At 36.5% G+C, this 13,291-nt stretch overlaps 2 protein-coding genes and 1 non-coding gene across 5 annotated transcripts; 1 reads left to right on the forward strand and 2 right to left on the reverse strand.

Annotated features, from left to right (window-relative positions):
- Positions 1 to 539: 539 nt before the first annotated feature.
- LOC132179164 (protein RMD5 homolog) lies at positions 540 to 5,542 on the reverse strand. Of its 3 annotated transcripts, XM_059591814.2 has the most exons (4): positions 5,406 to 5,542; positions 4,087 to 4,150; positions 1,036 to 2,217; positions 540 to 854 (listed from the first exon to the last, which is right to left on the reverse strand). In XM_059591814.2, exon 3 carries the CDS (start codon positions 2,192 to 2,194, stop codon positions 1,037 to 1,039), a length of 1,158 nt encoding a protein of 385 aa, XP_059447797.1. In that variant the 5' UTR covers positions 2,195 to 2,217; positions 4,087 to 4,150; positions 5,406 to 5,542; the 3' UTR covers positions 540 to 854; position 1,036. The 3 variants fall into 3 exon arrangements, with proteins under 3 accessions (XP_059447797.1, XP_059447798.1, XP_059447796.1); XM_059591815.2 differs by having other exon boundaries at positions 540 to 2,217; positions 4,087 to 4,145; XM_059591813.2 differs by lacking the exon at positions 4,087 to 4,150 and having other exon boundaries at positions 540 to 2,217.
- Positions 5,543 to 7,131: 1,589 nt separating this feature from the next.
- Positions 7,132 to 7,232, forward strand: LOC132180138 (U6 spliceosomal RNA). Its single transcript, XR_009440033.1, has one exon. It is a non-coding gene; the product is annotated as a U6 spliceosomal RNA (small nuclear RNA).
- Positions 7,233 to 10,501: 3,269 nt separating this feature from the next.
- Positions 10,502 to 13,291, reverse strand: LOC132178740 (glutamyl-tRNA reductase 2, chloroplastic). The gene is made up of 3 exons (XM_059591262.2): positions 12,997 to 13,291; positions 12,042 to 12,283; positions 10,502 to 11,881 (listed from the first exon to the last, which is right to left on the reverse strand). The coding sequence occupies exons 1-3, from the start codon at positions 13,235 to 13,237 to the stop codon at positions 10,760 to 10,762; spliced, it is 1,605 nt and encodes a 534-aa protein (XP_059447245.2). The 5' UTR covers positions 13,238 to 13,291; the 3' UTR covers positions 10,502 to 10,759.

Raw genomic sequence — 13,291 nt, forward strand, 5'->3', positions numbered from 1 at the left:
GATGACGAAACCATTTCATTATATGGTTGCAAATGGTCATGAAACGTTACCCAGCCAACAACAATCCCTAGTTCTTCATGGTAATTCCAATGCCTCATAATTCATAAATGTATTTAAGCTGTAATCAAGTTGAAAATCAACCGAGTTCAATCTTGATTCAAACTCGGCTCATTTAGTTCATTTAACTAAACAAGAGTTAAATTTCAATTTTTTTTCTTATGAAAATTAGCATTACTTATACGGCATAATATATATATATATATATATATATATATATATATATATATATATATATATATATATATACCCGCGAGCTTAACGACCTGAATTGAGTTTATATGAGTATTATTCATGAGCTTATACCGAGTTGCAATTTATTCAAATTTAGCTCGTTTAATATTCAAGCAATAATTATTGTTCGAGCTCGTCGAGTTTATACAAGTTGAGCTCAAGCTGTTCATGAACTACATTAATCTATAGCCTTAGTTATATATTAGGATCATTATCAGAGTTGCAGAAAGTTGCAGAGATTATTAGGATTACTCCAACTAAGCCAATGGACCAGGTTGAATGTGTCATAAAATGTCTACCGGGTTTGACAGTGTTTAACCCGATGAAAAGCTTAAATGATCTAATTACAGGCATTAAGGACTTCAATATTCAGAATCGGCTACCACAGAATAGATTAGAGAAGAATTTTGAATAGATGAAACTTGAAAAGAGAGGAAACAACAAAGGCAATCTCCGAATCAATCAGCATGTTTCACCTGAAAGTTGTTGCATGTCTTCCTTTTTGACCTTTGTCCAATGGAGAGAGGATGATATCAGTGGTCCAAGGCAAGGTCATCACCTCACTATAATAATAATGTATGAACAACTTGTCTAAATTATTGTATAACTAATTAGTTTTTCAACAACCATAAAGGAATCTAGAAAGAATTTCTATATACACAATAGTAAATGCACTACCAGCCATTACCAAACACAGCATTTAAGTCCGAGAGAGAAGAGAGAGAGAGGAATTCACAAACTCACATCAGAAATACAGCTGCCTGCACTGTGCGAATGAAACCTCTGCTGGACAATATGGGCACTTAAATGTCCGTGTGCTACTTTTTGACAGCTTCATGATTGATTGCTTGCAAAGAACATGCAAGCAAGGCATCAGCATTGGAGGATTCTCTTCACTGCCTTGATCCCTACTCACAGGACAAACAAATATCGAATGAAACTGAAACTCCTTCCCCAACTCAACTGGCACTGGAAGCTGTTTCATTGCCAGCCATTCCTGCTTCTTTGCAGACATTACATTTGATAGCTTTAAAAGAGTAGGCAACCCTTCAACCCCAGCCGCTATTGCCACGCTCAACGGGCTCACATAGGACTGCCCCAAGAGACTGCAGAATTCCTGGGTCAGCTCTTCAGTCAAATTATCCCAATGGGTTGGAGAAGTCATCTCGTGATATGGGGATCTGTCAAGCCTTCCTGCCCACAAGAGGCAAGCCATAAGCTTCTGTATCTCCTCCATGTGAAGGGAAGCAAATGGAGTAAGGTAAGCTCTGGCATAGTTAAGAGCATCGGTTCGGGTCCCTTTCTGTAAAATCTCCACAAACTGCAGCCTGTGAAGTTTAAGCTCAACATTTGAACTATTCTGCTTGAGCTTCTCGCGGTTTGTACAGGCCCACTTCAGAGCAGGCTCAAGGTTCCTAACTCTTACAGCCTCAATTATCTGATGCAAATCCAAGAATTGAGATTTTAATGCAGTTGCCTCTGGTTCTCCAGCTTCATTTAATAAGCTATCGCCAAGATCAAACAAACCTTGCCGGTAGAAATGGACTGCAACAATCTGATTCACAATGTGGAAGTCGAAGTCCACATTTCTATATGCCTTTGATATGTCAGGATTCAAGAATTTTTCAAGTAGTTTCTGGTACTTGCTAAGATTTAAGTTTAGTTCCTTCTGTGACCCTTCTAACTGGTGGAGAGGACCAATTGCATTGAGCTTTAGTTTAAGATCTGTGAGTACGGACTTCTGATCAACAGGGGAGGTGGGGTCATGAGCTGACTGGAATTTTCCCAATGCCTGTTCAACTTCAAGGCCAACTAGGTCAATAACTTCTTGGGATTTAGAAGAAGATAACTTTTGCTTCTTAGAAATACGGTCAAATGCATCTTTGATGATATCTAGCTCCATCTTTCAGTTCAACTAACAAGCTCCTACAAGAAAGTGCAGGCAAGTTTTCATAATGGGAAAATGCACAATAAGCTATGCAAATTATTTTCTTTAGTGGGGAAGCATAAAGGTTTTTAAATTTAGGAATACTATTATGAAAAAATAACAGAGAATCCAATTCTTTATCAGTAATGAGATCATCGAGCTATTACCAAGCACCAAAAGGATATACATCTATAAAGTAGTTAAGAAAAGGATCAGTGTATGCCATTTTGAAACCATTCCCTCGTACTTTTCAGGGAAAAAATTCAAACTAATTCAAGAAACTGCTTCTTCAAATATTCACAAGAAAGAATAGCTATAATCAAGCTTAGACAAGCCAAGGTGAGATTGATCTCACTTTGCCAAGGTTCATCTTAAGCTTCCTCCAGTTAACAATTAACAAAGGCTCCTGATTCTCAACTGAGCCTGCCAAGTCATCTATCAACCCCATCAAGTGCTGTAAAATCATGGGGCCCAAAGCCCATGAGTCAAAGGTTTTCACAGCCATATTCATGATATGTAACTAATTCTACACGGATCGTCAACCTACCAACACCCTCCTTTCACATTCCTTGACTCAGAATCAACTGCCACCATATAAAGCTTACTTAATTGGTCCTTGCCTTATGACCTCTTAATCTTTTAATGATATTCATTTTTGTCTGTCTCTACCTCACAGACCATGATTCACGTTTAAATGTTAAGACACATTCTAATTGTAAATCCAAGGTTCAAAACACCGAATGTCAAAGAAGAAGACATTTCTCCTTTCTCCCTTCTATGAAACATCTATGAGATGAAGACTCTAAATGCAGTACAGCTAGAACTACAAAATGTCACACTCATATTTGATACTCTATGTAAGACCAAGTTTGAAAAGTGTCAGGCATGAATCAACGGTGTGCCACTACCTCCACATGGTTTGCTTCAGTTTTTTAGAAGTGTCCCTGGAACATAGCCCCCAATAAACTAAGAAAAGTAAAAAACACAAACTAAAATTTGTAATTGATCGAAACAAAAGAGATAGTTAAATGTGCTAGTAGCTACAAACAGTAGTGAACATAAACTGCTGTGGCCCAGAGAGAGATTTTTTCTGCGCTCTCTCTCTCTCTCCCATTCCGTTGATAAGTAATATGATTACCCAAACCATAAAGAAAATTTCCAGTACATAGGAAATATACAAAAGAAACAAAGGAAAAAATTATGAAAGAGGTTAGGAGCAGAGGTTGAAAGAAGTCAGGAATTATTGGCTATGTTTAACCCTACCCTCCACCCCACACCAAAAAAAAAAAAATCAGCAGAAAGGAGGCACAGGTCTGGAGGACACGTCAACTGAAAAGAAATCCTACATCCTGACCCACAGTTTGGCTGTCAACGAGAATCTAGTTCAGTGTTACCAATAATTAGAAATTAATACGTAGACTAGGAGGAGTTAATGAATACAGGAAAATACTGACCATAAAATTAAGTAGAACCAGAATCCAAAACCTTTGGATCCTGAAGTTTGATCTCCAATAGAAAAAGGAAATCCCTCAATTTTGGAGTGATTATAAAGAGGTTATTAGTTCTCAAAAGTATGATGCTCATATTCAACTGAATTCAGTCAATCAACATTATGATAACATATTTGGATATAGTGCATATTCTTCCAGCTTAAAAGCCAATCAACATACCCAAGATGCTCAATATCTGTATTCCTCTAAATTCACATGACCTTCACAAAGGTCTAAAAGATTTGAATACCTCAATCCTAATATTTGTACAATCAAAGGTTAAAAGTGCAGAAAGTGGTTTGATTTACAGTATAAGTTCAATACTCATTCAAGAGTGATTACGGGATTAAGGCCTGAGCTTTGCTTGTTTAGGCTTACCAGTGAGCTCAAAAAGGCTCCAAAAAGGTTGTGTTCACAAATGCGACTGTCCTTGTAGACTTCACTGACAAACAAAATTAATTAAAGATTAGTATCTAGAGATTCTAAACACTCAAAAGCTTATGTCATTAACTTCTTTTTTATAGTGGAAAGTTCTTTTACTTCCAGTCAGTAAGTCTAAAAGAAAGCCCTTATGAAGAATTCATCTTAGATTACTAAATATTCTAAACAAGAGCAGAAGACATATCAAATGTTTGACTCTGTGGTCTTTTCTCAAGAATTCCCAAAGTTAAAAAAGTATTACTAATAAGTACATGATGAAGATACGAACACAGAAAGGAGAGAAGCGAAAAGAACAATTATTTTGTAAGTGATTTTTGGGAGACTAAAGAAGTTCACTGTCTAACCTATTGTCATAGACATCTCTAAGCAGCCAAAACCTACAAGAATTTCAAGGGAGTGGTACATCAACACCTACTAATGACATTAAAGTACCCAGTGGTTTCTGGCACCATTGGTTATGATCGATCGGGACGAATAGTTACTATATGAAACATTGCGAAGTAAAATTATACTAAATGCAGGCTTTTTCAATGGTCGACGGCTAACTCACAATAGGACATAGCTATATCTGAAATTCCCAATTGAGCACATTTCAGAGTTAATACTACTCCTGAATACTCTTAAAGAGTCTCATTACCACTTGTAACATCAATTAGGAATGAATTTTAGTCCTAGAAACAATACTGCCGGATTCAAAACTCACCATAAAATGCCATCACAAACAACTTGAATTCCAATATGCAACATTTTCCTTGATTAGAAAGTACACGGTACAAAAACACATCACAATTACTAATAATCTTCGACATGTATACCTTCTCTCTAGTCTTTACTGATACTAACATGATTGCCCGGTAGCGATGGAACAAATATTAACTCAAAACAGTAACTTAAAATTCATAATCATTTTCTATCAATTTCCTTCGTTTTCTCACCAACCAAACAGAGGGCAAAGTGAAACAGGAAAAACCAAACAAATAGAGAAAATCTAGGTGAACAAAAAAAAAAAAAACGAAAAAAAAAAACTCTTTCTTTGTTGCATTTAAGTCGCTAAACTACAGAAATTATACTAGAATTTTAAAGTATTAATTCTCTGTGTTTCTCAATTTCCCTCAGTTTTTTTTTTTTTTTTCTCGGGATCCAAACGGAAAGTACAATCTGTTAAAATTGGAACGAAAATAAAATTCTCGGATGCCTTAAATTAAATAAAGGAACTGAATAATAAAATCGAAAATTAAGGTAAAAAGAGATCTCACACAGAGGCTATTTGCTCGAGCACTAGCAGCGCGACAGCGAGAGCGAGCGAGCGAGAGAGAGAGAGAGCACAAGCGTGCGAGTTTCTGAGAAAATCGGGAAAGTGGCGAGCGCACGTGTAAATATTGCCTTGCGCCAGTTACCCCTCAAGAAATTGACTAATGCCTTCTGTCTTCCCGTCCAATTCTTTTCCTAGACGGGAAGGTAGCATGTCTCTCTCATGGATATGCCACGTGTCGTCAGATGAGATTGAGACGTTGAGAATTTTTGAATATGATACAAAAATGAAAAATAACATTTTTGATAAAGGAAAAAATTATTTAAATTTGTATGCTTAAAATTATATAGTTATTAAACAACTATATAATCCAATGTTTTGTTTTTTAATTTCTAAAACAACCAATTAAAGGAGTACTTACATGTAAAGAATATGATTTTGTAATTCATGTATAATTAATTAAGCTTCTAATTTTATTAGATTTAAGTTTTAACGGATAATTTTTAATAAATGATCCGAAAATTGTTAATGCGTAAAGAATTAAATTGACACTTATATTTACTTGATCAACCGACAACCGCTATGCTTTAGTTTAGGGGTGGGTATCGGTTCAATCAATGTTGGTAGGAGCATTTTTGATTACCGATTCGTAAAAGTCGGTTAAATATTAATTAACCAAGAAGAAATAGTTTCGACTTTTTTGATTAATCGGTTAGTTGGTTAATAGGTAGTCAGTTAATTGTCGGCTACAAATTTTTATGTTAAGATTTATCAATTTTATTTTAGCTACAGAATCAATAAAGAATATGTTTTATAAATAAAAATAAAAATAAAAAAGTAAATTTATAGAACATGGACCAAAATGACAACCACAAATTAGCTGAATAAACACAATAAGTAAAGTTACTAAATAAAATTTAAAATTCACTTAAAAAATCGATTAGATAAAATATATATATATATATATGATTATTTAGCCTATTTGTTTGGTTTTTTTTTGTTTCACTTAGATTTTCTCTATTTGTTTGATTGACAAGACAAGACGGCATTATTTATTGAAACCTTTCTCTTTTGCCTATGCTCTTCTTGGGGCTCGGTATCTGAACCATTTTTTCCCTTCTTTGCTCTTGTTGGAGCAAGTTTGTAATTTGCTCTTCTTTCTCTCTTCACCAATATATGTACCTTTTTTTCTTGATTTTCAGAGGCAAATCTGGGCTGCTGGAGAATGCAAAGGTATGTGTATTGTGTTTGAGGCCTAAACTATCCGAAGAATGGAGCTCTTGGTGCTCTCCTCTCCATCTTTCAAGGGAAAATGCACCAGCTAACCAAGCATCATAAGGAGGATGCTTGGGATGAAGACCCATCTCCGCTCGGAATTCCTCAGCCGATGTCAGCGTCTCCTCCTCTCTCTGGTCTCCGGCAAGAGCGTGTCCTCAGCTCCTATTGACACAAGCTTTTTGTATTTTTGGTAAGAACAAAGAACAAAAATTTGATTTGTTATTATGTTTAGTTATTACGTATGTAGTATAAAATGGCTGAAGCATCGGTCAAGAGTAATTTTAATGACCCTTAAGAGGCCCAAATCTCGGCTGGGATATGATATAGATAACAACCTCGGGCCAGGCCTAAACTAAGACGTACGCCGGCCCAATTCAATGCGTGCGCATCCCACATCGCTTAGTTACAAAACTGAAAATAAGTTTATAATGCAAAGCAGAACATAGGAGCTTGTCCTTCGGGACATCCGATAAAATTGGAACGATACAGAGAAGATTAGCATGGCCCCTGCGCAAGGATGACACGCATAAATCGAGAAATGGTCCAAATTTTTTTTTCTTCCTTTACGATCTCGCAAAATTTGTGCTCTTTTGGCTTCATTCTCTGTCTTCTTCGTTCTTTTTGGTTTTTGGTTTTTGTCGTCGTTTGGAACAGCAATACCCTCTCATCCGACGTCTTCATCGGCGGTGGAAAGATTGCATTTTTGAAATGATTTTGTGTGTTTTTTAGACCCTTTTGGATAAATTTTAATTGGGTGGTTTTGATTTTTGTTTATGTTCATTTACAGGGTTCCATTGCATAAGCCAGAAGGTGCTTTCTCAGGTAAATATAACTATATATTTACTTGTTTTAGTTGTGGAAGGGCTTTAGTTGGGGGAATTTACTGTCCTGTCTTTTTCTATTCTTTTCAAAATTACCTCATAGGGTTTTGTTTCAATTCTAAATGTACCCCATTTCTCTTAACTAGCTTCTAAATTTGATGAAGATTGGATATTCATTCAGTTTGGATTATATGGTAATGTGGTCAAGTGTATTTACTGTTGCACATAAAACTGTGTTTGTGGAAGCATTGTTTCATTGCTCAACCTTACCTTAATATATTTATTCCAATGTTGTCCCACCCCTTATCTATCGATCTTCTCACATGAGCCAAGGCCCCAGGACCATTGAATATCAAAATTAATATTGTATGCTTATACACAAGACTGAAACATTTAATCACTGTTTAGCCAACTCTTTGCTCTCTTTAGTTGAACCATGAAGAGTTGGCCCAGTTGAAAAATGGGTCATTTGGTTGCTGCAGTTTGTTTGCTGGTAATTATATATATGGACTTAATTTTATCTCTGAAGGGGTTTATGTTATGCGCATGCTATAGAAAATTAGTAGCTTTGGGATAGCAGAGTTCCCTGTTGTATTTTCTGTGACAGAAGATAAGTTTGCATTTTAAGCATCTAAAGAGCTTCATGTAATTGGTGTGTATTGTATTTGTTATTTTGCAAGTTGTGTTGGTAGTATATAGTCTAAGCATACATTTATTGGCGTTCTTTGTTGCTGTTATGTTTTTTGTGCTTCTTTGTTTGAGCTAGAGTTTTTTTTCTAAATTTGCTCTGTATTTGAAAATTCTGTATACAACTTTCAAAATCAAAGTTATAAAAGATCAAATCTTGTATCATGCCTTATATAATTCCTTATCTTACTTATCCATTCTGAATGTTTCAATTTCTTTGGATTTTCTAGTTCTGTTTGTGGTATCCTTGAGCCAAACTGTTGTGTTTAATTGATACAAGGGTACTTCCAATTACTTGAGCATGTTGTTATGAAGAGAGAGAATTGAACTTTCCTTAGCTGAATGAATGCTTTTCTTTGAAATCTCTCATGCAAGTTTAATTATCAGAAGACCATTAGTCCCTTGAACTCTCACATGTTCTTCAGTTTTGGTCCCTTTCACTGTGTTGGATCTACAATGCTTTTGCACTACTTAAGGTTTACTTTCTAGCTGTCCTTTTCACACTAACTTTACTTCACTCTTTTTGCTTTGAAATGGGTTTCAATTCTTTCTCTCTCTGATCTTTGAACAATTTGTTGTTTCTGCCGAGTGTTTGGAAACTCTGCCTTTGAATTATGTGAATTAAAATTGCTTAAGTTGATGTGTGTTATGGAACTGAAATGATTCAAAAATGTGTGAAGTTTTACGTCTGGTGGATTTTTTCTTTGATTTATAGCACTTTTAGCTGTCTAATTTTTTACTACTTCTTGAGTACAATTTTCATATTAGTTTTTGTAGTGAGATGAGTTTAGTCTTTGAAGACATATTAATCACACTCTGTTGTATGTTTAGAAACAAGGGTTTTGGCTTGAAAATCACATATTTTAAGTTCAGCTTGAGGGTTTTTAGATTATCCTTTTAGTTGACATCCATATTTTATTTGTTGTACAACGCAGTCTATAATATACTTCGTCGGATCCTGTAAAAAGAGGAAATGATGCCTGGAGCCGTTCTAAATAAAGTTTGAAGAGGAGCTATTCATTTATATTCACGAACCTCTACAATAACCCCCCAGAAAAAAAACCTCTACGTGGGAGACCAAATGTTCTAATATGTGCTGATGCTGTTAGCCAAAACAACACCATTTTGGCTTTAATAAAATTAGGTCTATACCATTTTGGCTTTAGTAAACCAAACTGCTAACGCCGTCAATGGGCGTGAGTGGCATAACCAGAAGATTGCAATGTAAGCTTCTCCCGGAACGCCATTACCAAACCAAACGTCAATGGACGGGAGTGGCATAACCAAAAGACTGCAATGTAAGCTTCTCCTGGATTTCACAGTACAAAGCATCTGTCGTGGTCAAAGCAGAAACCAGTGGTCGAATCGAGCTTGACAGCACATAATTGTACCTCCACCAGCCGCTTCTGCGCTGTCAAGCTCGGCTCCACCGCCAATTTCTACTTTGACCACGATGGATGCTCTGAACTGTGAAATCCAGGAGAAGCTTACATTGCAGTCTTCTGGTTATGCCACTCACGTCCATTGACGTTTGGTTCGATAACAACGCTAGCAATTTGGTTTACTAAAGCCAAAATGGTATAGACCTAATTTTATTAAAGCCAAAACGGTGTTGCTTTGGCTAACAGCATTTATGCGGTAGTGAAAGCCAGATCTTTGCTTAAAAATAGTGTACAAATTTTTAATTTTTAATGGATGGAAACAAATTATTGTGATGATAGCTTAAATGTGCATTATTTTTTAATTTAATTAAGCATTATTATAACTTGTTTGAACTAGTTCTTTGCATTTTATTAATTAGTTTTGAAATCCTCTTTTTTGGGAATTTCATTTTCTTTTATCTTATTTTGAATTGCAACAGTTGGAAATCTACCACGTGTGCACTTTGTCATTTAAAACTCCCAAAGATTATAAATCAGATTTTTGCAAGTAAACAAGGCAAAAGTTCTTCCCATCATCTTTGACCACTGTATCTAAGCACTTGTCAACTCAGTCTGTTAAGGCTGTGTTTGTTAAAAGAATTATAAAATGAAGTGGATTAAAGCCGTAGCAGAGTTAACTGATCTTAGAAAAACAGTAAAAATGTTTTGCATGTAAAAGTGAAAAAAAAAAAAAAAGGTTTTGTAATAATTTCTTTTATTTGAATAATAATTAAATGAGATTAATGTGATATATTTTAATTAATTTTGAAAAAAATAAGTCATTTTTTTGAGTCCTTGGGCAAACGTTGTGGAGAAAAGAAAAGCATAAGAATTTAAAAGACAAAATTAAAATATATGAATGATTGACTTTTCAAATCTTGAAATAATCAGTGAATTAATTACAAATAAATCATCGTAGCCGGCTATCAAATAGCCAGACCAAGCTCATCTCAGCATTTCATGATTTGTTTCCTATCTGTGCCGGATATCTATACCCAAGTAATACAGACCTAAAATTCCCTGGGTGTGGTAAAGAATCAATAAACAGAAAAGCTTCCAAAAGTGACCAACTATTTTTATCTCAATGTACAGCACCAATGTGGAGAAGAAGGTCCCTCTCATTCCTGTAGAGAGAAATTGTTTCGAAGCGCTTATTTACGCTTCTGCGCCATCTTGGCTTGAACCTTCTGTTCCAAAACGGCCGTATCTGCCTCGAGATCAAACATTCTATTAAGAGCGCGCATGTTCTCAAGTATCTCATCCAAAGTACGGGTGTCATCACATCTCAGGTTCTCCATTGGACCATGAAGAATCTTTTTTACTATAGCTGTGCTAAGATCATAAATAGCTTCTTTTGATTTCCCGGACAAACCATCACCTATCTTTGATAAACACTTGTTCAGCTCAGCATCCCTGATCCTTTCACAACGGCTTTTTAATCTCTTGATGGTGGGAACAGTCTCAAGGGAATCTTTCCAAGCTTCAAATTTATTCAATTCCTCTTGTATAATTGTCTCAGCCTCCATAGCTTTTCGGAGTCTATCCTCCTTGTTAGCTGCCACAACTTCCTTAAGGTCGTCCACGTTGTATAAGACTGAAGTCTCAAGATCTGAGACAGAAGGTTCCACATTCCTAGGAACTGAGATATCGATAAAAACCCTCCTTCCAATTTCTGATCGCACGGTGGGGAGCATCTCCACGTGCTCTTTCGTGAATAATGGGGTTTCTGATGCAGTGCTGGTGAAAACTACATCAGCTTCAGCAGCACATGCTAGAATTTCTGAGAAGGGTTTGTAGATTATTTCAACATCCTTGAGTTCTTCATGTATGGCGGCAACTCTTTCTTTAGTTCTGTTCACAACAACCATATTTCTGCACCCTTTGGCAACCAAGTGTTTGATCACCAGTTTCCCCATCTTCCCAGCTCCAATCACCAGCACTCTGGCAGTAGCAAAAGAAGAATCCGGAAGCTTCATTAAGGCAAGTTCCACAGCAGCAGAACTGACAGAAACTGACCCTGATGCAATGTTCGTCTCACTCCTAACCCTCTTCCCAACGGTGATTGCATGCTTGAATAGCCCACTGACTTTCCTATCAAAGCCAGCTACTCCTTGTCCAACTTTAACAACTTGTTTTACCTGAGCAAGGATTTGACCTTCCCCTAGAACAAGAGAGTTAAGCCCAGCGGCTACTTCAAACAGGTGCTGGGTGGCATCCTTGTTATACAACACAAACTGGTGCTTACAAAGCTCGGAAACAGAAACCCCACTTATCTGCAATGAACAAAAGATAATAATATAAGTTATGTCGAAAAGAAAGCTAAATATGGTCAATAGCCAGCTATGTACAGTAGAAATTCAGAGAACTCTTCATATAGATTTCATGAAGGACAGATGTTAAAGGGTAGTTTAATAAAATGAAGCTAATAAATACCTTTGACATCCATTCTGTCACTTCTTTAACCCCACGATGCTGAGATAGAGCCACGACATAAATTTCCATTCGGTTACAGGTACTAAGAACAGCAGCTTCCTCTATATGGTTCATAGCACAGAGCTCAGTAATGGCTTGAGGACACTGTGCTTCTGGGATGGCTAATTTTTCACGTATCTCAACTGGGGTAGAGTGAACATCAAGCCCTATAACCACAATGCTGCTGCTTTCCTTTGTATATCCTAAAGAAAAGTTAAGGATAGGTCAGCAAATTATCTCCCTGATTAAATTACAAAAGCTAAGGGTTTCTTAAGAGGCACTAAAACCATAAAAGGCACCATTCCTCTTCAAGTCCTTTCTGGGAAACAATTATCAACAGATTTGGAAGCAGAGGAGATACAAAATGTCATTAATCACTATCCATAACACATAAATGGACAAGAAGACAAAATAACTCAGAACACAAAACAAAAATTGTCATGCAATTTTATGAAGCATGGCTGCTAAAAGATTCTCTATTTCTGAAAGTAATCAATGACTCTCAATTCTCTACGATAATTAGGGAATTCTCCACATTGGTATGAAAATATCAAACCCCTGCCGACACAACACACCTGCTCACAAATCTCTGACACCAGCTAGGACCTCAGAAAATTTCACCTCTCCGATATGAGATTTCATGCCATCTTAAATTAATTAAATAATTAAATAATTAAATTCATCATTCCTGTTATCAACCTTGAATGCTGACTCGAAAATCCCAATATACCATTTGCTCTATTCAATCTAGAAAACCTTTCTAACAAGAATTTCACTAAACCAATGAACAATTAGACATAATAAAACAACAAAAATGGATGTTTACATACATGGGTGTGTGTGAAATTGGAACAAAAACCCAACTTCAGTAACAAAAACAAAAGTTTAAAGTTTTTGGATTAAAAATGGGGCTCACTGTTTGCAGGAGACGACTTGAGCAGCTGGAGAGGCGAGGCAGTCAACGCCCTCGAATCGATCTTCTCGCTTGAGAACCCGAGCGGGCACTTGGAGCTTCTGATCTTAAAGCGCTTGTAGAAAACCGAATCTTTATCAGAAGGAAAGGCAGCCGACGAAAACGCCGTGGCGGTGGCCGTGGTGCGCTTCGCACTCGTAGATGGAAGAAGAGAGGTCGCCAAGCCAATAGCAGAAGCCGCCATTGGAAAACGTGCAAAAGATCAGAGCTCCAAGATTACAGAAATGGTGAGAGAAGC

The sequence above is a fragment of the Corylus avellana genome, chromosome 4, assembly GCF_965113065.1.
Source record: "Corylus avellana chromosome 4, dhCorAvel1.hap1.2, whole genome shotgun sequence".
Lineage (NCBI taxonomy): Eukaryota > Viridiplantae > Streptophyta > Magnoliopsida > Fagales > Betulaceae > Corylus > Corylus avellana.